At 41.1% G+C, this 25,621-nt stretch overlaps 2 protein-coding genes across 3 annotated transcripts; both read right to left on the reverse strand.

The window, feature by feature from the left end:
• Positions 1-488: 488 nt before the first annotated feature.
• Positions 489-2,932, reverse strand: LOC136764041 (protein FAM187B). The gene is made up of 2 exons (XM_066717873.1): positions 2,112-2,932; positions 489-1,237 (listed from the first exon to the last, which is right to left on the reverse strand). The coding sequence occupies exons 1-2, from the start codon at positions 2,930-2,932 to the stop codon at positions 739-741; spliced, it is 1,320 nt and encodes a 439-aa protein (XP_066573970.1). The 3' UTR covers positions 489-738.
• Positions 2,933-3,249: 317 nt separating this feature from the next.
• LOC136764807 (lipolysis-stimulated lipoprotein receptor) lies at positions 3,250-24,399 on the reverse strand. Of its 2 annotated transcripts, XM_066719134.1 has the most exons (11): positions 24,233-24,399; positions 19,128-19,457; positions 18,500-18,619; positions 11,617-11,673; positions 9,153-9,299; positions 7,804-7,983; positions 7,651-7,707; positions 7,185-7,313; positions 5,699-5,987; positions 4,971-5,370; positions 3,250-4,790 (listed from the first exon to the last, which is right to left on the reverse strand). In XM_066719134.1, the coding sequence occupies exons 1-11, from the start codon at positions 24,270-24,272 to the stop codon at positions 4,755-4,757; spliced, it is 1,785 nt and encodes a 594-aa protein (XP_066575231.1). In that variant the 5' UTR covers positions 24,273-24,399; the 3' UTR covers positions 3,250-4,754. The 2 variants fall into 2 exon arrangements, with proteins under 2 accessions (XP_066575231.1, XP_066575232.1); XM_066719135.1 differs by lacking the exon at positions 11,617-11,673 and having other exon boundaries at positions 24,233-24,397.
• Between the last annotated feature and the right edge of the window lie 1,222 nt (positions 24,400-25,621).

Here is a 25,621-nt window from a genome sequence, read left to right on the forward strand (position 1 = left end):
AAGATGTCCCCCAGGGTCTTCTGCTCCAGAGTGCATAGTAAATGTGGAGTAGGCCGACATATTGGACATCCACCTCATAGCAGGCAAGCATCACTTTTTAGATTCGGACAGGTTTAAGCACCACAGTCTTGAACCTTCATTTCATCAAATTCCAGCTGCTCTGGACTGACCATGAATCCAGACTGGAGACTCACCATGGATGTGGGTTGGGCGGTGGTCCTGGGTCCTCTGGCTGAGTGGACCACTCTGTAACATAAGGCCTGGTGGTCCCAGGTAACAGTCCCATGAGATGAGACAGCTGGTGTGATGGGGATTAGGCTGGCCAAGGCCACCACACAAGGCCTGTCTGCTTCATACTCAACTATGATGTCTACTATAGAGCCAATATGAAGACCCAGCACTAGACTAGTGATACACAGTGATACAAAGGCCTGAGAGAAGGTTATGCTTAATAAAACATATACATGCATTCAATAATCACAACCAAGTACAACAGAATGGGTAGGGTCATATTTTAAATCTTACCAATAAACATTTAAAGAAAACTGTCCTGAAGGGTATCTTGTATTTCCAAACAACAATAACAATTAGGCAATGATGATATTAGTGAAAAAATGTTTAGGGCACAGTTAATGTATTATTTTTTTCAGGCAATATAAAATTAGGGGGAAAGCATCGAATACAGTAATGCGTTATTTGCCAGTTCATCTTTGTGTTTTTCATATAAATGAGGAATGCCTAGTTCACAGATTGTTCTTGACTCATTGAAGGCTGTTCTGCATCCATTTGATCCGAATGAGGTGGCGTCTGAAGTCGCGGTTCAATCTCAGAGTCACTTGCTTTCTCCGGTGGGAGCTCCCCCCGTCCCTGACCCCTGTTCGGCTCCTCGGTTGACCGCAGCCGCCGGTAATGTCTGTGGTGGCAGGCGTGCGAGAACAGCCACGCCATTGCGATCAGCAGGAGGCCGCAGGTGAGGGCTATGAGGCTGTTCTGGATTAAGAGGCTGCCTCGCAGCAGCCCTGGCGGCTCGCCGAGAGAGAGACCGCGGACCCGCAGAGTAAAGCGGCCGGTCAGCGTGCGGCTCACGAAGCAGCGGTACAGCCCCGCGTCGGCCCGGGACGCGCCTGTGATGCGGTAAACCCCGCCACCCGTCCGGACATCCAGCGAGTGGCTGCCATTCTCTCGCAACAAACCCAGCCAGGTGAGGCCGGTGCCGTTCCTTTCCCAATACACTGGGCTAAAAAAAAAAATTATAACAAAAAAAGTAAATGACCCCCACCCCCTCACACACACATAAAGGTACGTTTTGTAGGAATAATTGTTGTCCATTATGGGACAGGCCTATTTCAATCTCATGGAGCAGGGGGTTTTCAAACCGGTCCTGGAGTACACCCTGCCCTGCTGGTTTTTGTTCCAACCTAGGTCTTAATTACTTAATTGAATGGTTTATTGCTTTGTTAGATCAATTAAGGATTCAATTAAGCAATTAAGACCTCAGTTGGAACAGAAACCAGCAGGGCAGGAGGTACTCCAGGACCGGTTTGAAAACCCCTGGCATGGAGGTTACGAATCATTATAGTATGCGGGTGTGTATGACTATATAAGTGGTTCTCCACCCTTGTCTTGGTACCCTGCTGGTTTTTGTTCCAACCGAGCTCTCAATTACTCAATTGAACTCTTAACTGGACAAATTTGACAAATAAGTATACAATTGCATTTTGCATTGCTCTTATATTTTGTAAGTATGCTAATAAATAAATAATAATTTAAAAATAAAATAAATATTATTATTATTAATAATAATAATAATAATAATAATAATAATAATAACAATAATAATAATAATAAAAGGAACGCATTATCTTATTAAGGAACCAACGTGTTTCAGTTACACAATTTAATAAGTTAAATGTAAGCAAATTACTCCAATTAAGGGTTCAATTAGTTAATTGAGAGCTCGGTTGGAAGAAAAAACGGCAGTAGGTGTAGGCAGGTGTAACTGCAGGACCAGGGTTGAGAACCACTGGAGAAACGCGCACCATTTCCTTCTGTGACAGCTAACGCACAGCCAGTATCATCTTCACTCCCACACGTTACAAAAGCGCATTGACCTGTAAATAGAGGCTCCGGGGCACTGCAGCCGGACGGGCTGGTGAGGCCGGGTGATGATGGTGCTCTTGAGCAGAACAGGGCCCTCCCGCGGGCTACTCGTCTCCGGCTGCTCCGAGCACTGCGCCCTGCAGCCCTGGACCTGCAGCTCCGGTCCCCGCCTGAGCGCCGCGGTTTCCCGCCCCAGCGTCAGCCTCGCCAGGCCGCACGGCAGCGCCTCCCCCTTCGGGACGCGCACGTAGCAGAAGCCCACCCTCTTCCGCTCCCCAGTGCGCTGCTCACCGCGGTCGCAGGCCTGCCAGGCGCCCCAGCGGGTATAAACCTCCAGCTGCCCGGCGCTGCCCGCGTCCACCGTCTCGTTGCCCAGGGGAGTCTGTCCGCAGGCTGCGAGGGAGAGGCGGAGTCGCTGCGCGTCCTGGAAGTCGATCTTGTAGTGGGCCAAGACACTGCGCCCTTCCTGGCAACGGAAACCGCCCGAATCGTACACCTGGGGTTCGGTCAGTTTGAGGTCCGTTTTCACCAGCTTTGCTTTCGAAACCAGGCGACTGAGATCCGGGTTCAATGGGGTTTTGACCAACTCTCCCCCAACGACAAACGCCTTCAGTTCTCCCCCGCCTGCGGTAAGGTTGGTGAAGTGCCAAGAGACCGCGCCCGGCCTGCTGGTGTTGGGGCAGTCCAGGTAGACGGCGTTGCTCGACATCAAGGCCGTCAGGCAGGGACGGCTGCCCGGGCAAGACAAAGCAGCGTCGGCCTGGCCTCGGGCGGGAGCCAGCGCCAGCAGGACCAGTGCCAGCAGGACCAGCGCCAGCAACACGCCCGTCATGTTCACTCCGGTCCCGGTCGTTATAGAATGTGCATGTTTTCAATGAGGGGCTTTGTTGCTTTATAAATTGTGATGCATGTACATTAATATCTGCTTTAGGCATTTATATCGGCTGTGTTCGACATTTTAATGTATTTGTTTTATTTTGTACAATGTTGCAATAAGCCCTTTAATGTCGTGAAGGTAACAAATAGTACTGCAGTTATTTTACAAGGCATGACAATGTATTTGTTTATTCCTCATAAGCACATGTACAGAATGGAGTAGCTTTGCCCCCTGCAGACGTCTGTAATAACTTTGTGCAATAAAACATGTGCTTGGGCTTTTTCAAATTCTTTATTTCAAATTGTTGCAAAACAGTTATAAACACAAGTATATCTTTTTTAGTTTTTTGGATTGGATGTAATTAGCAATCTGTACAAGCTGACATTTACATTACAACACAAAGGGGAGAAAGTGTTAGTGTTATAAAAACCCTTTTAATACCAAAGCAAACATTTCAACAGGAGACAAATTCTTGTTTTCTGAACTGGTTAGACAAGATTTTCAAGCCCATATTTGAAAAAATAAAATAAACAATAAAAAAAAGCATATTATCTATCTTGGTAAAATAGCCTATATACAATATTTAGTAGATGTCTAATGGGAAATGTATAAATACAGTATATTGAAGTAGAAATGCAGCATATTAAAAACTTGAACCTAGCTATAGCATTCCAAGATGAATTAGTGTATTATCCCAATAGATTTCAAATTTGCTAAAACTGTTGATTAGAGGTTAAACAACTAGCACTGGTTAAAATGCCCCATGTGAGCTAAAGACTTTTGTGATGTTCACTTCAGTTAGATTGTACAAAAATGTTCTGCACTTCAGAAGACTGGTAGCGATTCATGTTCAATATTCCAGTTATAATAAAACATCCCTGTGTATTTAAATGTCTAACAAGTTATCTGCTTAAATCACAAGGTTTAAAACTGGCTTGATTTCAAAGCAGGACAAGGACTCAAAACGTCTCACTTTTTGCACAAGAAAAGGGACTGTACTTTGTGAGCACCACACAGTGAGGTTGTGGTAAACTAATCTATGCACATTTTACTTTTGTTATACAAGTTAAGAACACATTTAAATGAGAATAAAAATGAATCAAATACGATTGTATATTAAATTAAAAAAATATTGTTTTCACTCACTGTTCTTCAAAAACGAAAAGGATGGTAGCCAGTATTGAGGTTGAATTGGCATTCAAGTTTGCCATAGCTCAGATATATTGGCCAGAATAACCGAAGGCAGACACACAAACTATACATTGTAGACTTATTTTTAAAAATGTTAATGTACACATGGTTATAAATTTCCCTAAGCTAAGTTTTGTTTGTTTAAGTGTCAGTCTCAAAAGCTGACTAAAATCCCAACGTACACTGCTTGGTTCAGGAACTCTTAATAATTAGAAAAAGAAAAGACATTTAAAAATTATGAAGTTCTAACACCTGGGTCTTGAAGTCTAGATTTCTAGTAAAATTTTGGTCAGATCATCAGTTTTTTACACAATTTCACAGTGTTACACCAATATTAGGACAAGAACGGCTCCATCAGACTGCTTTCATTTCAGTGTATTTGTTTTCCTGCTAGATCACATGACTTTGCCTCCCTTATTTTCAAACCATTTGTTTTAACATGTGAAATACACGTCGTCTTTTTAGTACTATAACATTAACATCATGATTCAGAACTGGGGAGGCTTCCCGGACACAATACTAATGTGGAAAATCCCAATTAAAAGATGCAATTTACTATCCAAAATGGGAGACTCCGAAAACTGCTTCACACCACCAAGCTCTCCCTGCTCACAGCGCCGTTCTGAAAGAGAAAGATGACTGATTACAGTTTGCTATCTATAGAGAGAGTGATTAGAACATCAGGTTTTTTGCCTCAAAAACAGTTATATAAAGCATCTCTGTAGTGTGATGGGTGCTTTATTATATCCTATTTTGTATTGTAAAAATAGCATCAAAACAATCAGAAAAAAAAAATACATACCTTGCGTAGGTCGCTTTTCTTGGATTCGGTGTCGCTATAAGGGGGGGGTGGGGGCGGCGGGAGGTAGTCGTCGCTGTATCTGCGGCGGTCGGGACCCCTGCGATCCCCCCCCCGGCCCGAGCGTGAAGACGGGGCCTCGCTGTCGCTGTCCAGTCGTTCCCTGCTGCCCACTCGCTGCTGCTCGTTCATCCGCTTCCTGCGCAGGGCCTCCTCTAGGAAGCTGTCATCATAGCCCACCCCGCGTGGGGGGGGACCTCGCCCCCGCTCCAGGTCCATCAGGTCGTCACGGCTATGGGAGCGCTTGTAGACCCCTGCGTCTTTGCGCCGGTTGTCGGGGGAGTAGTCCCTTCTCCTGCGGTCATCCCGGTCATAGCCCCGCCCGCTCCACTCGTCATCAGAGCTGGGACAGAAGAGGTTAGCGTTGAGTACATGGCAAATCTCACAGGGCAGAACACGGTGTATGGTCCGTTGTAGGTTATAATCGAAAACGAGATTGTCTACATAAACCTCATTCCAGTCTAGCCTTCAGAAAGAATCATGCTGAATGATGGGTGAGAAACTATGTAAACATGACAAGCTCTTATTGAATGGGGTGAAATGTGTCATGGGTTTTGGGAAGATTTCTGTGACGCATTTTTCCCTTAGTAAAAACAGCTAAAAAAAACTTAGCACAAAAGTCAACCTCTTGAAGACAGCCCATAACGAGCCAAAACGAGAGTGCTGCTCACCTGCGGCCTCTGCCCCCCCCTGCTCTGTAAGAGTCATCGTAGTAAGTGCGTCCCAGTTCATCCAGGTTGTCCATGGAGTGAGCTCGGCCACGGCTGGCCCCTCCCCGGGCCCCCTCCCTGCTACTGGCGTCGTCACGGTAGCGGCCTTGCTGCGAGACGCTGCTGATGGTGCTCATGTGCTCGTCGGCGTCCATGATGGGCATCATGGCCTGGTTGCGCACGCGGCCCATTCCCTCTCGTAGGATTCCCCGCGGGTCCCGGTCCTCATGCAGAGAGCTCACCTCACTCACTGAGACGAGCAAAGAACGGGGGAGGGGGCACACATCACAAAGACATCTTAATAGTGACTCGGGGGACTTCTGAAACCTGAAACTGCCACTTGGGAATCTCAGTGAATTAAGCATCATTCTGAACTTCTGAAGTGAACAGTTGCAGGAATATTATGTTGTTCAGAGGAGATTTGTCTTAGGTAGTTAAGCTAGATCCAACCACCTGCAATCACAGGATCTGTCTGCTAGCAAATTAGGATCACATTTTGTGACCTGTGATTTTATCACTCCAAATGCGAGAGCATTTAATTGATTTATTATTATTTTTTAATTAAGCAGATTGTATAACATTTATATAAACCTCCTTTCTGATGTCTAACTCCAGAATTGTAAATACAGAAAACAGGTTGATAAACTTCCTTGGTCTATTTGAAGGTTGATATTTTATGTGTAACAAAGTTGAACATAGGTTTTTTGTTCTTGTTGTGTGCTATCGTTCTGTTTAGGTACCTGAATGTATTACTTTCAGTTTGGACTAAACTTGATATGTAATAATCCACAAGCATTAATTCTGACCATTATGGTCACACTTATTTTTCCTTTAAATGATCCTTGCTATTGCAAAAGGATAAAGAAAAATACTGGCATCTTTTTTGTCTTTTGCAATGTGGGATTGCTTACTTGCAATCTCCCCTGGGGATTAATCTCCTCTGTTGTTGGAAGTCAAAAATAATAATGCCATCTTCACTCTTTTTCGTGCAGCCGTGGGCAGAGTAATGCTTAATGATGTCTAAAGAAACCATACTTCCATTCAAGGAGTAAGCAAGTAACCCTAACACTGGGTTGACTTGATAATTGTTGCAGTGGGGAAGATAAACCTGGAGAGTCTGTAGTTTCACCGCAATCCAGGATGTAATGACTATTAGCATCCACACTAACAGTTTACATCCTGAACTTGACATCTGCCATGATTTAGTAATTTTCATTTTTAAAAAGATGCTTATATGATTTTAGAAACTACAGGACTATTGCTGTATCAGCCAACTCCCTACCTTTTTCATATTTTAAATAAAGTTGCAGTCCTTTTAGGTTAAGACTCAGAACAAGCTCTTGTACAGCCTTATTTTCCACTTGGAAACTGCACTACAAGCGTCTTAACATACAAACAGATTATAGCTTCCTATAGATGCATTTTCAAATAAAAAGTGTCATCTTACACCGATCATATTTCCCTCTGTTATCTCCAGGTCTTGCAGGGTCCAGATTGGCCAACTCCCTCTCCATATAATAAAGGACCCGGGTAGAGTTGTCTGCCTGGTTTGCCTGAATGCGGTAACCACTGCGCACTGAGGGAAAAGACAGGAGACATTGTGAACTGGATTTGACTGGTGAGGTTTATGAATTCTCAAATGAAAAGATCATATAAAGCCTTATCCATTTTAATGCATTCACAGTCTATAGCAGTAACTTAATGGTTAGTTAGAAAGTTCTAGGATATAGGTCACCATAGTGTCACTGGCTTTTAGGGTCATGGTCTACTGGAATGTCATTAGGTCTTACATTGTCAAAATATCAGAACTTGTCCTATCCAGTTTGCAAACTGTGTATATAGGTTAGTCTGCTGGTAATTATTTTGATGATGTGCACGATAGGAATGTGTTTCGTTGGCTCTTTCGGACTTACCAGAGTTGCCGCCGGTATCTTGTTCATGCAGGAGAGGAGCCTGAGACCCTTGCCCAACTGGAAAATACAACAAAGACCAAAAAAATGTAATGAAGGACTGCTGGTTCAAAAATACATCAGCAATCTGAGACCTAGGATGTTTTGAATCCTTACCTGAGCTGGCCGCATCATATGCTGTCATGTACCCATTGTTGGGATTATGAATGGGCATCATGGGCATAGCAGAGGGCATCATTTTAGCCTGGGGTGGCTGGGAGTAGATGGTGGGTGCATACAAGGTAGGGGCATACATACTGGGCACTCCAGATGTGGCAGCCTTCCCTGCTTCATATACTGGGATCCATGAGAGATAGAAAGAACAAAAATCAGAGACGGGACACATGAAGCGTAACAAAATTGTGAGCATGAAAAAAGCTGATACTGCATTGAAAATGGTGTTAAAAACAATTAAACGGGTGATATACCAGTAAATGTTAATTTCAGTTCAAAAGAAATATTCCACCATGTGCCGGGATGATCTGCACACAGGATGGTTGTACAATTATTTAAATGATAAAAGGACGAGGCTGGGAATTTGGCATATCATGTTCAACCGTGTATTTAAATATTGTTTTTTTAGCAAAGAACACAAAGCATTCATTTTACTAAACTTAGGTCTGAAGTTGTACACCTATTCCCAGATATAATGTGGTCCCCTGGAGCCAAAAACTCTTACCGCTTACAAACCGCATTATATCAACCTTGCTGTGGCCTTGAGCATTTCCGTTATTAAAAGTCAGCATGTCATTTTTGTCAGAGCGAACACTGTGTATGCAGGAAATAAATCTGTTCTACAATGGCTTAATTGTATCTCTTTATTTACAGCAATTAGTTTATGAGCTTACTTAAAAGATACTGTATTAACAAAACCTGCACTAAACACTTCTAAATATAACCATGTGGGCTAGGTTTCATCAGACATCAATCGTTTGGTCAGCATGTCATGCTTAAGATAAACCAACACACACACAAAATATCAGAAAACACTTTTAATTAAGTACATCCTTACAAATTCTTGTAAAACACAATTTTGGTAATTTACCAAATAGTAGCATGGGCACTTTGAGTTTTTACTTTTACTTTAAAATCCACTGACTGGCACTAAATTTGTAAAATGTATTATGCCTGAACTGCACTGTATTATTGCACTTTGTATTGCTCTGATATTTTTTAAGTCTTCCTGGACAAGGGCGTCTGCTAAAAAAAAAAAAGAATTAAATAAAGCTAAAAAAAGGTTTTTAAACAACGTTCTCACTTTAAGACTTGCAGATACGACTTTTTATGTGCTGAAGATAAGAGTTTAAAAATGCTGTAAACGTGCTCGGCTATATGTTTCGACTTTCAAAACCATTTTTGCTTTACTGTATTATATCTACATTTGCATTATATCGGGGTAGGTTTATTTTGTATTTTCCTGCATTAGGTTTCTTCACATTTTGTGGTGTTTTAGAGGGGGTACTTACGTGCTTGGGGACAGCAGCAGCGATCGGGGCAGCAGGGGCAGCGCACATAGCAGCAGCAGGTGTGTGGGCAACACTGGCACCAGCAGATGCCAATCAGAAGGAGGAAGAGCAAGAATCCCAGCACCACCAGCACCACCAGGAGCCAGTCTAGGAGAAAGAGACAGCCATGATTGACCAGCACTATTCAGCCGTCTTTTGGATGGTACAATATATTCCAACACCAAAAGGGCACAATGGTGATCGTGCTGAAGGTACAAAGAGATACGGTCATCCTGTAATATTTTATATCCAGAATTCTTAATTTGTATACAGTGAATCTGAATGTGTATATCCCCAATTACATTGGCAGCTGCCCCAGTTCTATTCCTCATCAATCTGCTTTGCATTTCAGCACCGCCACAGCCTGTATGTCACCCTAGCCAAATAATTACTTTTCTGGACAGTTAAATAATGCAGCAGTACAGATTGGTGTGACCAGTGCTGGTACAGAAGCAATCAAACATTTATATCAGCTGGCCTGTACATTTAAGGTCTAGTGGAATAATGTATTCACCTGAATATGGCATTATACAAGATTTGTTAAATAAACTGCAATGCATTGTTTTTCAGAATTTTCATGCAATGGGTGGGAAGAGGTTATCAGGGTACACTGATCATCACTAAAAAGTAGACATGCATGTTTTTGGTTTTTTTGCACATTCAGCAAAAACATTTGGTTTACAAACTATGACTTTCTTTCCCCATTGTCTTCCATGGCATACAAGAACTTATCTGTATACTGATTACCTTCTACAAGTCTCTTTAAGACTTTTCATTGCATCCAACATCCTTGACTTCTAATAACCCTGCCATCTACCAGGGAATCCTGGATATGAGACAAATAACTGGAACATGGCTGAGGAATGCACTACACACATAAAACACAACCCTTATCTCTGTCAAAGTGTGGGAGTGCAGAGTGGCTGAAACTCAAACTTATTCTGAGTCAGATGGAAAATGGTTTCAGTACATCTTTTTCAGCAGCTGATTGTGCAGCTCTGCTGAATGCAAACAAGGAGTGGAAAAAGGGGGAAGACAAGGAGAAGTCAGGAAATTGGATTAGTAATTGCAAACTTCCAGCCTTTTCCCCTTTGGCTATACAAAAAAATAATTTCTCCCAAAACAACCAAACTTGAATTGAACGTCATTGGCTATTATATTGCATTTTATTTTTAATTAAATGCCTTACCTAAAGACATCTGTATGAAAGAAATCAGCCAGCTACATTTTGTGCTAGTGGCATGTTTTTACCAACCTACATGCATCTGTGTGGGGTGGATGTCACATTTTTAAAAAGGTGCATGTAGCAGCCATGTTTGGGTATGCGTTTCATTCTCTGGCACACCCAACATTACATTTTGCTGCCCGTTTGGGTTATTTACAATTTCTTTTGTATGTTTTGCTGCTGTAGACTTCCACAAAACTGTCACATTGAAACAGTGAACAGTGAATTTGTTAACTAAATAAGGTAATTGAGATCTGTGTTTGCATTGCACAGATTTCCACACTTTACAACTTTTCATGGTCAAATTACACAAAAATGGTAAGGATTTCACTTTTCAAAATATCATTTATTTCTTCATTTTGTATGCATGCTAACAATGTATGTTAAGATATGTTTTAAGGTTTTGTTTTTTGGAAATATGGCCACATTGGTGATGACCCTCAGTGGTGAATCTTTTGGGACTGACCCACAAAATAACTATCCCAAATTATATTATAATAGGGCAAAAGGTGTACTTCAAAGTACACACATACTGATTAGAAAGACTTGTATAAAGTTATGTTCCTCAATTAAATATACCACAGGCAGAAGATCACTCATCCACAGAACAATGTATAAATAAAAATATTTTAAATAGATGTATTTGGGACTGATATGAATGAATAGACTAATCAAATGTCTCAAAATAATGGATTTGTTCATTTTAGCCACAGCACTTCCAATACCAGTGGTATAAGTATTCCAGCGTGTGCCAGTCTCCATCTCCTGGTATGATTGGGTCTCTGGACTTCGTCTGTATGCATTTTATAATCACATTACTCATTAGTTACACTAATAGCGGTGACCTTAGCACTCAAACATGGGCATGAAATGTCAGTACAACAACACTCAAACCCCTATTCAAAATACCATCTCTATCAAATAAAACAGGCATCAGAAGTTTTTTCCTCTCCCAAGAAAATACAACTGATAGATCCACACATTTGAAAGTGGTTTATTCAGAAGCTTTGCTAGGAATAAACCCTGCAGTTGCAACTGAAAAGGTGGTAAAACCTATGCTCCACCATTCACCTTATATTTTGTAAGTCACTCTGGATAAGGGCATCTGCCAAGAAATAATACAACAACAAAAAATGCATATATACCCAATACTATAACACAGATATTATAGTATTAATAGAGGTCCTGGGGGGGAAGTACCTTCCATGACCAATAAGTCAATGCCTGGCAACAGGTCAGTTGTGTTTGACATCCTCCCTAAGACAGAAAGAAAAAGCCACAATTACTGAGGAACTCTCCTAAGCTGCCTCTTAGCATGTGACCTCTTTCTACAAAGCTAAACTAGGTGCAGTTATTGTTCAAACACCAAAAACAAAATCTCAGCACCTTGTGCTTCACGCTGGATCTGTGCTTCATAGTATTTGTGGCTTTTTTGTGGGAGATTATTGTTCCTGTATGGTTTGCATTGTATAGACAAACAGAATTACACCATACTTATCAGCTCCCACACAGGGAGATAAACACAAAAGTGTACGATGAGGTGGTCAGTGCATGCTCTTCCTTAACATGCATTCAGCCTTCTCGGTTTTCCTAAAAATGAGATCAGCATTTGACAAGAGCATGCCAAAAACAGCTTGCTAAGGTATGTACAGCAGTGGGCTCACGAGACTACATCCACTTCTCGTGAAGGCACAATATAAAGGCCAGTCAGAGTCCAGAGGAAGCACAGCAGGGAAAGCAAATTGAGGAAGGCAGGCACTCAGTGCCCTGCTATTCAGCCAGCAGTATATTTGTGTAGTTTGCATACAATGGAGTTTTCATAGCATTTCCTTAAAAATAGGGAGTGTCAGTATTTTGTCTTCCTTTAATTTAAGTGCCAATGTTACAGGTAAGATGAATAACTACCAACCTCCAATTAAATAGATTCATCACTCCTGTATGATGAATGCTTTCTTGCGCTACATATCTATCAATCATTTGCTAAACAAATAAAAAACTTTCTACAAACCTGAATTCATTTATTGAACAAATATGAGGCTAAAACCTTGTAGTGCGTGTCCCTGCTTTAGAAGAGCTGTAGAGCATGCACTCCAGTCGCACTCCAGTAATGGACTGCTCCATTCTATCCGAGGAGAGATCTCATGATGTCTGTCAGTACATTTTTATGACTGTGGTTTCTGCTTTGAGATGGACAGTGGCATCAGCTATTCAAAAGCCTATTGCAAGCACAACAAAAGGCTAGCAGGAGTGAGGAAAAGGTCTCTTATACTCAGGGCTGTCCCAAAGAGTGAATTTTTACCATTGAGTCACTTCAAAGTTGAAAAACGTAGCTCAAAATCTCCATGAAATCAGGCAGATTTGGACTCAAACAAATCTATGCTTCACAACCACCACCAAAAAAATCACACATAAACCGACATTATGCAGCAACTAGACACGGTTTCTGGTGCTTGTCAATCACAGATCTATTTCGGTGGGTCTCTGTAATTGAAACTGGTGAGTATGAACAATTCCCGATTTGCAATGAAGAAATATGCATCTTCATTGGAAATCAGACATTTCTGCCACTGATGTAGGAGTTTCTAAGTGAATACATGCTATGGCACTGTGCCCCTGCCAGGTCATGTGTATGCATCCACGATCCGCAGTTTATTTCTAGAAATCGGGAAAACAAACCAAATACCTTTATTTATTTTTTTAACTTGTACAAAGTGACGCTCTTGCCCCAGTCCAGAACAAGTAAAGAGAAGCAATAACAGTGAATTTACAAGCAATCAACTACCTAACGGGGACACAAGTTCTATATAGGACATCCCATACTAATAAGTAACATCCTATTGGCTAATAACCAGGAAGAGCTGCTAGGTTACACACAATAACAAGCACTGAGTGCAACACACCTACATAACAATACATTAAAAAAAATCCAATCCAATCATGATGAGTTAATTAAAATTATTCTCACGGTCCATTCAAATGTGTCTGGTGGCCCAGATTTGGCCCGCCATCACCTATTGACTACCCCTTTAATAAACTGTATGCACACTGACGTATGCATGTTAAAATTTGTATTCAATACAGAAAGTGTTGCAAAATAGCGAATCGGTGTAAAACACAATTAATATTACATAAAAATAAAAAAAACACAACTATACTGAAAGTAGTAAATACTAAAGATACAGAACACAGCAAGCTCTCAGGGACTGAACACAAACTCACACATTGACTTGTTCCTCCACTTTTTATGCCTTCTGCCTACGCTCCTCCCCACTGCCTTTACCCCATTAAGCCCTTATTGGGTGTGGTGACCGAACGATCCTTCAAATGTTTGAACCTTTGAAGACAGCTCTACTTGTACTTGAGTTAGTATAATAACCAAATAAAGATGGCACTAATTTAAAGGCAGCTGCTGTTTCAAGGGGGAAACAAAAACAATCTATAAAGCAGTTGTTGGTCCGGTCTGACTGGTTTTGTACAGATATCCTGAAAGACCTTTTCTGCTGTAACTGCAGTGACTTTCGGTTACCTTTAATACACATACATTGTCTAGTGCCCACCGGCTTAGCCATGCAGCTTTATTTGTTTCTAAGTATTTTTTTGGTTTGATAAAATAATACAAGTATAAGTGGCAGAACATACTAGCAGGCAAATGCAGAAACATATTTGCATACAATAACTAAGAATCATAGGCCTGCTGCAATTCATTGAGTGGATTAAAATATAATAAAATACACAGTTATGTGACAGAAGCTGAAACCAGATGCTAGAAAAAAAAAAAAAGCTCACAAAATAAATAATTAATCCAGGTGTAAGCTTCAAGCACTGTCGGCTCTAGATATTTACTGCAAATAGCAAACCAGTAGCTCCATTTATTGGAGAAATTTGTTTGCCAAGTCTAACTGCCTGAAACAAACACTAAATAATAAAAGCTTTTAATAAATTTGATTATTTTAACAAGTCTACCATCATAAAATCCCACAGGGTACAAATACCTGAAGTAATTTAGACTGTCCACTAAATTCACAACAACATTTGGAAATTTTAAAACAAGTTGAACTGCTAAACACCAAAGGATTTTCCTGTTTATCCAACTAGCTACTAAAGTTCTTTAGCAAGACATTAGAAAGGGGATGCACAGAATTATCTGAAGATATGAATAATTAAAGGCACATTCCATAAATGTACTGACAAACAAAAGCGAACTTCAGCTTCTCAACATTCACTGTAGGGGTGGGGGATCTTCCCAAAAAAATCATATCACGATCTTATAACACAATCACGATCCACAATCTGAATCAGGATCTTCCCAATTTTTAGATGTACTATTGAGAATATTTAGACTGGAACAAGCCTATGGATTTATCTATTTAAAACACAACACTGAATTAAAGAATCAGTTGTCAAAATGGTCATTAAATGTCCTGAGTTTAACTATTTTAAATATTAAAGTTGTAATCATCAGTCAATAGATAAACATTAAATAACAATTTTTAAAGTACTCAAAAATTGCAGTAATAAAATATAAACAACACAAAAGGTGTATACTTTTCAAATTCTGAAAAAAAAACATTGTTTCAACTTCAAGTGGCAATCAGCAGCCAATAGATTATATTATATGAAATACATTTCTAAAAATTGGACATGCTTTATTTTATGCAGCGATCCTCTGTCGGCATTCACTATACATATAGGGAATGGCGGTATTAGAAAAATATTTGCGACTTGGCAAATCATACCGTGCGTCTGAAGTGTAGATCAGTCTTTTAAATCCCATGTTTTCCACAGATTTGAATGGCACCACATCCTTAGCTAAGTAGAATGTGACTTCCTCCGTCACCTCTTTCCATCGTTTGCTGCTTTTGTTGTATTCTTTCGGCTGCTCTAATGTGTCAGTCAGTGATAACTCTGTTTCGGGACCTCGTGAGATACAGATGAGTGGGGTTGTACCGACCTGAATGAAAACACTCTTGGCATGTTCCTTCGGATGCTTCCTTTTCAGGTGGTTGAAAAGATTTACAGATAACTTTTCTCTGAGAAATCTGACTGTGTATTGCAAAACCATTGCCACACAACTGATGTTGAGTCTTTTTTCGGTACCAGCTCCTCATCCGCCATGCTGCTAGTTCATGTTGAATTATTTCTCTAATATGTCACCACGCATGAAAGACACATGATAGAGACACGTGGTATAATTTGGCCAATCAGCAAAGCCATCTAGTAGGCAGTCAGTGTTGTAGTTTTAACATTATTATGAGGTAATAAAAGATCGATTCGCTTGAAAAGTAGATCGTGGACGTCTTCAAGATCGATCAGAATATAAAATCGTCAGATTGCCCACCCCTAATTCACTGGATATTCTAAAACTATTTTTAAACAAAATAATCTTCAACCAAATTGTGAAAAGTGAAACTGATCCTGAACCTAAGCAAACATGTGACCAACTCACCAGTCACAAATTACAAATGTCTATGTAATCAATTAAACTGTGTACAAAGTTTGAAAATTGCAGGAAGAACTAAGTAGTTTTGATTTGGTTCAAGCCAAAACATTGCTGTATTTGCTATACACCCGGTACAGAAATCACTTCCAAGCAACCGCTCCTGATCTTCTCCCCTTCATCTCCTCCCTCCTGAACTCCTCCCTCCTCTCTGGCTGTTTCCCCTCTGCATTTAAACAAGCTGCTGTCATCCCACTGCTCAAGAAACCAACCCTTGATGCCACCTCTCCTCAGAACTACCGCCCTGTCTCCCTACGTTCCTTCCTCTCCAAGACTCTCGAGCGGGCGGTCCACCGTCAGCTCTCGGATTTTCTGTCCCAACACTCACTCCTTGATCCTCTGCAATCCGGATTCCGCACAGCTCACTCCACTGAGACGGTTCTCCTGGCTGTCACTGACTCCCTCAGCCGCGCTCGGGCAGCCTCCCTCTCCTCAGTCCTCATCCTCCTTGACCTCTCTGCAGCATTTGACACCGTCGATCACTCCATCCTCCTGTCCTGCCTTGCTGACCTTGGGATCTCTGGGACTGCTCTCACCTGTTTCTCCTCCTACCTCAGTGAACAGTCCTACCAAGTGACATGGCAAGGCTCCTCATCCACCCCCCAACCTCTCCTCACAGGTGTTCCCCAAGGCTCCGTCCTGGGCCCGCTCCTGTTCTCTCTCTACACTAGCTCCCTGGGCCCCGTCATCGCTTCCCACGGCTTCTCCTACCACTTCTACGCTGATGATGCCCAGATCTTCCTGTCTTTTACCTCTTCTGACCATCTCAACCCCTCACGCATCTCTTCCTGCTTGTCTACCATTTCCGCCTGGATGCACTCGCACCACCTCAAGCTCAACCTCTCCAAATCAGATCTCCTCTTTTTCCCCCCCACTCTTCCTCAACTTCTGCTGACCTCCCCATCTCGATCCCCTTGGAATCCACCACACTCTCTCCTTCTTCTTCCACTAAAAATCTAGGAGTCACCCTCGATCCTGCGCTCTCCTTCTCCCAGCACATCACCATGCTGATGCGCACCTGCAGATTCTTCCTGAGCAACATACGCCAGATCCGTCCTCTATCCCTGCTAGATAGCACTTCAGCTTATTATGCTTCTCGCGTTCGTGATTGTTTTCCTCCTTGCTCCCTTTCCCGTAGCCCTCGTCTGTAACCCTACATCTTGACAGCACTTAGCTTTCACCGTCTAGGATGTAGGAAGTCTTTTACTGTACTTGTGTAAATTGTAATTGGAATTTGTAAAATGTATTTTGAATTGCTATGTTTTAGCTAAGTTGAATTTGTAATGATTGATGCCTTGTACTTCTCTGTATTTTTGCATTTATGTTGTAAGTCGCCCTGGATAAGGGCATCTGCCAAGAAATAAAAATAATAATAATCACCTGAATGTAGAATCAGATCTGGGGGTCAAACTCTCCAAAATCAAACAAAGTTCCTTTTGTTCAACCTATCTTTCATGGTAGAGATGTAAAAAGATGCATTTTCATTTGTTTAAATTAGCAAGTGATTCTCCACTTAACAGGCACATTTACAATGCCATTTCTGATCTGGATCAAATTCACTGGTAGAATTTTATCTGGATCAGAAATGGCAGTGTATATGCGTCTAATGTGTTCATCAGAACCAGTAAAAACTCAACCCAATTACTAAGTGAGTGGGACGAGTATACTTGCTAGTGCACAATTTGTGGCATCAAAACCAGAACAATATATGGAAAGTGTGAAAAACTACAGTACTGAACATAGAATGAAAATCTAAATGTGTGAAGTGTTTTAGTTCTATATGAATAAATGATCATCATGTTAGTGCAGTTGCTTGCTTTGTAATTTGTGCACTTACAATATCCCATTCAAATTGAAATCTGTAAGAACTAAATTCTACCTAATATGTAATATTAGCTGACACTCAACCCACATCAGTGAGGTAATCCTGAAACTAACTGCTGGATGCAAACTTCACATATATGCTTCATGATTAATAGTTCTACTTTACTATGCTGATCTTAAGCGAAAGGATTAAAACCATTTCATAAGCAGACAACTCCGATTCAGGTCACTCACGTCCTCCTAATAAAGTACAAATACACCATCCCCATCACACACCCCTGGTGATTGCCGAGTCACATTCCACCTCCTACCCAGTCACCACCTATGCAGCAGTTCAATGGTCTTGACCCAGCGTTCCCTCAGTTTTGCAAGTAGAGCCACTCACACCGGTGAAATGATGTAGCACTCCCAGCCCTGGGTAGAAGACTGATCCATGGCATCTTAAATCCACAGCAATGACAGTGACCCATTTAAATGGTTGTGTTGACTGGAGGAACTGGGCTAAAGAAGCTCACCCAAGGATACAAAGACATTGTCTGCATTCTCCCATAACCTCTGTCATGGGTTTAAAGCACAAGCCATGTAGGACATGGGCTGCTGACAGATTAAAGCACAGACAGTGCTTTGTAAGGCAGAGTTGCCAGAGATCACAAAACTACGTTACAAATAACTGCAATTTAAAAACACTACTAAATTGCTCCTTTGGAATTTGTTCTGGAACCAACCAATAGATTCAAGCAGATTTATTCCAGGTACACTCACCCAGCACGATTAGTTCAGTGTAGTCCTCACTGTTTCCAGTCAGATCCTGGGTGGACACCACAGAGCAGACGTAGACTCCACTGTCTCCCCACGCTGTCTGCGCAATGTTCAAGTCAGCATCTGGGACAGAAACGTGAGAGAGATGTTACAAACTATTATGATTACATTTCTTAGCAGACACCCTTATCGAGGGCAACTTACAACTGTTACACTATGACATTTAATTTTACATACAATTACCTATTTATACAGCTAAGTTGTTACTGGAACAATCTCAGTGCAGTACCTTGTTCAAGGGTACAACAGCAGTGTTCCCCACCTAGGACTAAACCCACAACTTTCCACTCCACAGTTCAGAGCCCTAACCGATACCCAACAATACTGATAGAAGCTGCTGGTGTAACACTAAGGATCATCACACATTCAAATTTGTTTAACACTATCATCCACACTATAGATCAAAGTAAAAGACACTGTTCTCCATGCCTTCAAGATTAAAAAAAAAAAAAAAACTCCATGTGATCATATTGGCGTTGCGCTGCCCTCACTCTACAAATGTTCTTCTTACCGAGGCTATTCATTCTATGACCACCAGGCCTCGGATCAGACACAGGTGCAATACACTTACTGTTAATGATGGTGATCTTGCGGCCCTGGTACCCATCCGCCAGAGTGATGGTGTTACCCTGCTTGGAGGCCACGGTGCGGACAGTGCGCTGGTTGTCGGCGCACTCAATATTGGGGTTGTAGTTGGGGTTGGCCTGGGCCAGCTGGTTGGTTGCACTGCTGGGGTTCAGGGCCGCCTGGATTGGGTCCTGGCAGTAGGACTTGTACCTCCAAATCACCACTGGCGGCTGTTGGGCGGAGGTCTGGTAGTTGCAGGTGAGCGTGACAGGCTGGAACAGGATGACCACGTACCTCTTGGTTGGGCAGGTCACGGAGATCGCCATTGATGACCCTGTGGAACACAGATTAATTCAGTACGAATGGACAGGTGTAGATCATCAACCCTACGTATATTGCCAAGATCTTGATCTCCACGATTCCAATATTAACATCATAACTTCCTGCAAAGCATTATGCTGTCTATCAACTGACACTAAATACCTACATTGTGGATCTCTCCACCTTAAAGCACTGGAACTGATGTTTTAATTGATCTGCTCAAGACGGCCCAAATCAAGCAGATTGTGAACTATGAATATTTTTCTGCTGGAACCATGTTGTTCACTTCTGAACTACAGTTCATTGTTTGACTTCCACATTACAGAAGGCAGGGTATGAGGACATAAAAATTGAACTAAATTGAGATCTGGATAGACTATATCTGGAAGATAATATTTTTTGAAAATTGTGTTAGATTTATTTAAGGTCTTTCCTACAAACAAGGGTGGTGTTAGGCCTAGACCTTGAAATAGAAAATAAAACTTTTCAATCTTTTCCTTACTTTTAAAAATAACTCACTGTGACTTCCCATTATTATACTTCTTAGCAGACAACCTTATCCAGGGCAATGTACAATTGTTACAATACATCACATTTGTTTTACATGCAATGACCCATTTATATAGCTGGGTTGTTACTGGAACAATCTCGGTACAGTGCCTTGCTCAAGGGTACAGCAACAACGTTCCCCAACTGGGAGTGAACCAACGACCCTCCACTCAGGAGTCCAGAGCCCTGACCACTAGGCGTGTGTATCTTTCCATGTCTGATGATTCAATACACATCCAGATACACTGTCATCAATATAATACAGGAAAGATAAGTTTAGAAAAATGAATGATTCAATATAATTCGATTCAGTCAATTCAATATATTACGATTCGATACAATGCAATTCCATTCCGTTCTGATCAAAGTGGCTGGATTTAGAAATACATTTAAAACAAATCAAATTCACATCATCCAACTATGGAACAGAAATATGCAAACTGGCTATTTCCATTGCAATTATTATGGCAGCTAATTTAACACATAGCAAAATACAAGTCTACAAATGTATATTTTGAGGTTCTCAAAAGAAAAAAAGATTGAATACTTTAGGTCTAGAAGATTTCAACCCTAAAGATTTCATGTGGAATTGATGTTGTAAATCAACATTTTGGCTTAATCTGAATGCATTTCCTTTGTTTCTTCTCAGATCAGTATTAATATGTTTGCGATTATTATTGTATTGAACACGTACTTTAAATAAAACCGCTGTGTATTAAATACTCAACTAGTTTCAAGTCAGAAAACTACATTTAATAGAGATAAGTATGTCCATATGCATGTGTGTGTGAGGGCTGAAGGGATTGTTATTTTTTGGGGGGTGAATAGCAGAGACTGTCAAAATAAAATAGATACAAATGACTGCAAAATCACTGCGGTATTTTTGCTACAAGTTAGAAGCCATACCCATCCATTTCGGAGTCTTTTTGCCCGAGTTCTCAATCAGTCTGTTTACAGTGACACAGCACAGAGATTAGCAGCCATTCACTGCTATTGATTTATATTGTATTTTTGTGTGTTTTAATCCAATTTACAAATGTTTTATGATTCAAATGGAGATGGTTCAGATGAAGTTATTTTGCATACATACACCGATCACCCATAACATTATGACCACTGACAGGTGAAGTGAATAACACTGATAATCTCGTTATCATGGCACCTGGGTGGGATATATTAGGCAGCAAGTGAACATTTTGTCCTCAAAGTTGATGTGTTAGAAGCAGGAAAAATGGGCAAGCGTAAGGATCTGAGGACTTTGACAAGGGCCAAATTGTGATGGCTAGACGACTGGGTCAGAGCATCTCCAAAACTGCAGCTCTTGTGGGGTGTTCCCGGTCTGCAGTGGTCAGTACCTATCAAAAGTGGCCCAAGGAAGGAAAAGCGGTGAACCGTCATGGGCGGCCAAGGCTCATTGATGCACGTGGGGAGAGAAGGCTGGCCCGTGTGGTCTGATCCAACAGGCGAGCTACTGTAGCTCAAATTGCTGAAAATGTTAATGCTGGTTCTGATAGAAAGGTGTCAGAACACACAGTGCATCACAGTTTGTTGCGTATGGGGCTGCGTAGCTGCAGACCAGTCAGGGTGCCCATGCTGACCCTTGTCCACTGCCGAAAGCACCTTCAATGGGCATGTGAGCATCAGAACTGGACCACGGAGCAATGCAAGAAGGTGGTCTGGTCTGATGAATCACGAGTTCAAGGTGTTGACTTGGCCTCCAAATTCCCCAGATCTCAAACCAATCGAGCATCTGTGGGATGTGCTGGACAAACAAGTCCGATCCATGGAGGCCCCACCTCGCAACTTACAGGACTTATAGGATCTGTTGCTAACGTCTTGGTGCCAGATACCACAGCACAACTTCAGGTCTAGTGGAGTCCATGCCACGACGTGTCAGGGCTGTTTTGGTGGCAAAAGGGGGACCTACACAATATTTCAGTATCACTTGGCCATGACTGATCCAGTTATGTCATTGCCCACAATTTTATTATTTTCTCTCCATGTCCGCAAACACAGCCCCCATTGTGCAACAGGAAACCACACTCAGGTTGAGTCATCAGTTTTGTTGAAACTAGGGTATGAGAACTACCAATAACATACTTGCAGTGAATCATGTGAATCCATATTTTCATAAATAATTTAGAAAGAAAAGGAGCCAACACTGCACTTTGGTGACCCAGATCACTCAATATAACATCTGGGCTGTCTGTAATCAAATGCATGCTGTTTGAATACACAACACTGAATTCAAAGGGAAAGAAAGAGATGATCAACTAAGCAACTGAAATGCAATAGGCCCAGACTTGCCAATGATGAGGTATCAGGACCTCTCCCTGTGTAGAAATCCTTTAAATACAGACTGGTAGATTCCAGACCCTCCTTCTTCGGCTAGTAAACAAAACCATGTCAGTTTCTTGTAACTAAAGCATTCAACAAATTGTTTTTCTTCAGGCCTTCCATGACGGGAGACTGGAGCTGTAACCGCAACATATAAATTGCAAAATCCCCTCATATACACTGTGACTGAAGCATTGCAATGTTTTTTCAATGCTTTTCCATCAGAGTCCCTGCTGGAGTAAACCTCTCAGACAATCCTACCCAACTCCTCATTTGCAAGGACAATGCAGCCTGGATGGACCATCAGTCTTCAAGCAGAGCCATACAATTAACAATAGAAGAAACTAAGTGCTACAATACCAATTGTAAAACTTGTTAAAGACTTCCTGACATTCCTGAATGGAAAGTCCCAGATGATAATCTAGAACTCAAGGCCTGCAAGATCACTTTAGGAAATGAATATAACAATTGACCTAAAAATCCCATAGAGGTATTAGGGATGGCAGGCAGATGAAGCAAAACAAGGCAGGATTTATCTAAATAGAATCCAGACAACAGGAGACTGCTTCACCCCATTCCTCACTTCTCCATTACTTGCTAGTCCACAGGGACTGTGTGCAAGTCATTCATTGCAGACCTACTATTAGTTGCGTTGCAATCTACCATTTCTAATGCAGAGCACATTCCTGTGTGGGAGTCAAGCTTTCTACTGGAGGAGGAATACACAATTATACAGTTACCTTTGGCAAATATTCACTCAGCTTCTAATATTAAGTTACAAGTCTGATAGAGGGGGAGAATAAAATAAGTCAACTTCTACTTAAAGTTGAAAATAGTCATGGTTGCAGCCATGGGAAATGTGAGTGTCCTTTACCATCTCAATTCAATTCATATTTATTATATAATAATCCTGACATGCTGTTTTGTTGTTGTTCTTTGCAAGGCACATTCATAAACGATTAGTAATTCTCAAATTCATGTGCGTCTTATAACACCTTTATCTTCAGATGATTTAATACACTGTGTAGCAAACAGTTCTGCAACAAGTCGTGTATGAACTAGAACAGCCAAACACTGCGAAACTACAGAGAAAAACATCAGAAGGTAAATGACTCAATACATAGGTCACAAAGCTCACAAATATATAGAAAATAGATTCTGAACTGTATAGGAAACGGAATTTGGATCTCTTTTTAAATTGCAAGTAATTAGCCTATATTCTGTACTGTACTGTATGAGTATTTGTAGTTTAACGTTTATTTTTCTCCGCATGACTATTACTTATGACATGAAGAATGTTACTAATGTAAGAATCCAAAGCAGTTATTTATTCAGGCCTGTTTTATTAATCGATACCATAATTAAGGCTTAGGGTGTGGGCTTGAAAAGCAGCAAATTTAGTAGGCCGCATGGTAGTAAATACAGAAAACAACACCATTGCAGAAACGTTGTGCAAATACGTCATATAAGTGTGGAAGAACAGACCGTTTGGCATAAAAACACAGCAAAGGCGATTTTAACTGATAAACCAAGATATCTACCTGTATTCAGGTCAAAAGTGCAAAAGCTGTATCCAAACCAAAACTGAAATAAGATCCATGCGTTTCGAGCAGGCAGGTGTTGCCAGAGTCATAATTATTACAATTACAGTTTCATTTAACCATGTTAACCATCAAATTTTTTTTTTCTAAATACTGAAACAATCTACAAATCGAATGGTTAAAATAAAGTAACTCTTAATCGATTAATTCATTATTAAATACATTACTTAACTTTCATCTTTGGAAAACACACGGTGAATTTGAATCCAAAAGTTATTTATCCCAAAAGAAGAAAGAAAACAACGTGTGGACTCTTCCAGCTGTCCTGTATATTATATATTGTTTTAAATGCCTCACTTACCTATTGAAAGGGTCATGAAGAAAAGTAACCGCAACAGCATGTTTGTTCTACCAAGAACAGCGTGTTATAAGTGAAAAAATAATAATCTGAAAGACTTTATGGTTTTCATGAGCGTTTCCCCACCATGGCGGTGGTTTCGATGAGAGCCAGGTAAATGACTCAAGGAGCAAACAAGCGATACTGGCGCAACCAATGCGCCTGACAGGGAGGGGGACGGGGAAGAGTTGACATTGTAGCAAATGGTATTTATCAGACACTTTCGAGACATCACTGCGGCTGATCACTTCACGTTTATATTTTATCAGCCATATATTGACGGATTTAACTCAGATTTTCACTTTTTATCTCACTGTTTGTTATACTGCATTTGTCACACATACACCCCGTTTGCCCTGCTAGGAAAGAAAATGCGACGGCCCACAGGTAAATGTTCAAGCTTGATGGCGAAAGTGGATGGCGCTGGTCTGCGCAGAGGGAAGCGTTCGTCTGCGCAGTTCTCATAAACGGCACCAAGATATGCAAATGAACTTCGAAAGCCTTTTAAAATGTGTCCATCACTCTTTATTATTACCCCGCTACCTTTACAAGCTCGTTTGTGTCTTAAGGTCTTGATGGCGTTTGTTTCTAATACTTGATTATCGTTCAAAACAACACATTGTTAAATAAGGAAATACCTTGAAGAGTAAAAAACTAAAGCTCTTTAAAAACATTTCCAAATACAAAGTTTCCTATTCAGATGACCGAACATAATTAAATTATTCATTGGTTAACCAATGCACTTCATTTTGGAACAGGTCCAACACACAGTAGGCTTATTATTACTACTCCTACTGATAATTAATAATTATTATTATAATAACTCCGCTCCATACCGCCCACACCATTGTTCTTCACGTCCACCATTGAACCCGAGGGGGGCGATGCTAATTCCAGGAACATCCCGCCAATGTAGCGTTATTTGGCCGTGAGATAGCGCTACAACCTATTATTTTACAGTTTGTTTCCCAATTGTTCAGACCCATTTGCCGAAGCTATAGCTCATGTCCTCGAAAGTCTAAACCCAAAATACAACACCGTTCTCCAAGGTCACCCCAAACCCCGCAGAAATCGTACAAAATAAAGCACTGCCATCAAAATCATGTCCTCTCTGATCACAGTGAAACTTTGCATCCAAACCAATTTCAGTGTAAAGACTAAGATTTTGTTGTTATATATTATGTATGAGTACTCAGACAAGAAAGGAACACAAATGCCCAAAAAGTTTATATTTCCACATGACTCAATACCTTTCAAGCAGGATGCTGAAAGCAAATATACAGTAAACATGCAAACAAACAACAAATTATATTTGACATATGCAAAGGCAGAAAAACAGGCCTACATTGTACT

The sequence above is a fragment of the Amia ocellicauda genome, chromosome 12 (assembly GCF_036373705.1).
Source record: "Amia ocellicauda isolate fAmiCal2 chromosome 12, fAmiCal2.hap1, whole genome shotgun sequence".
Classification (NCBI taxonomy): Eukaryota; Metazoa; Chordata; class Actinopteri; order Amiiformes; family Amiidae; genus Amia; species Amia ocellicauda.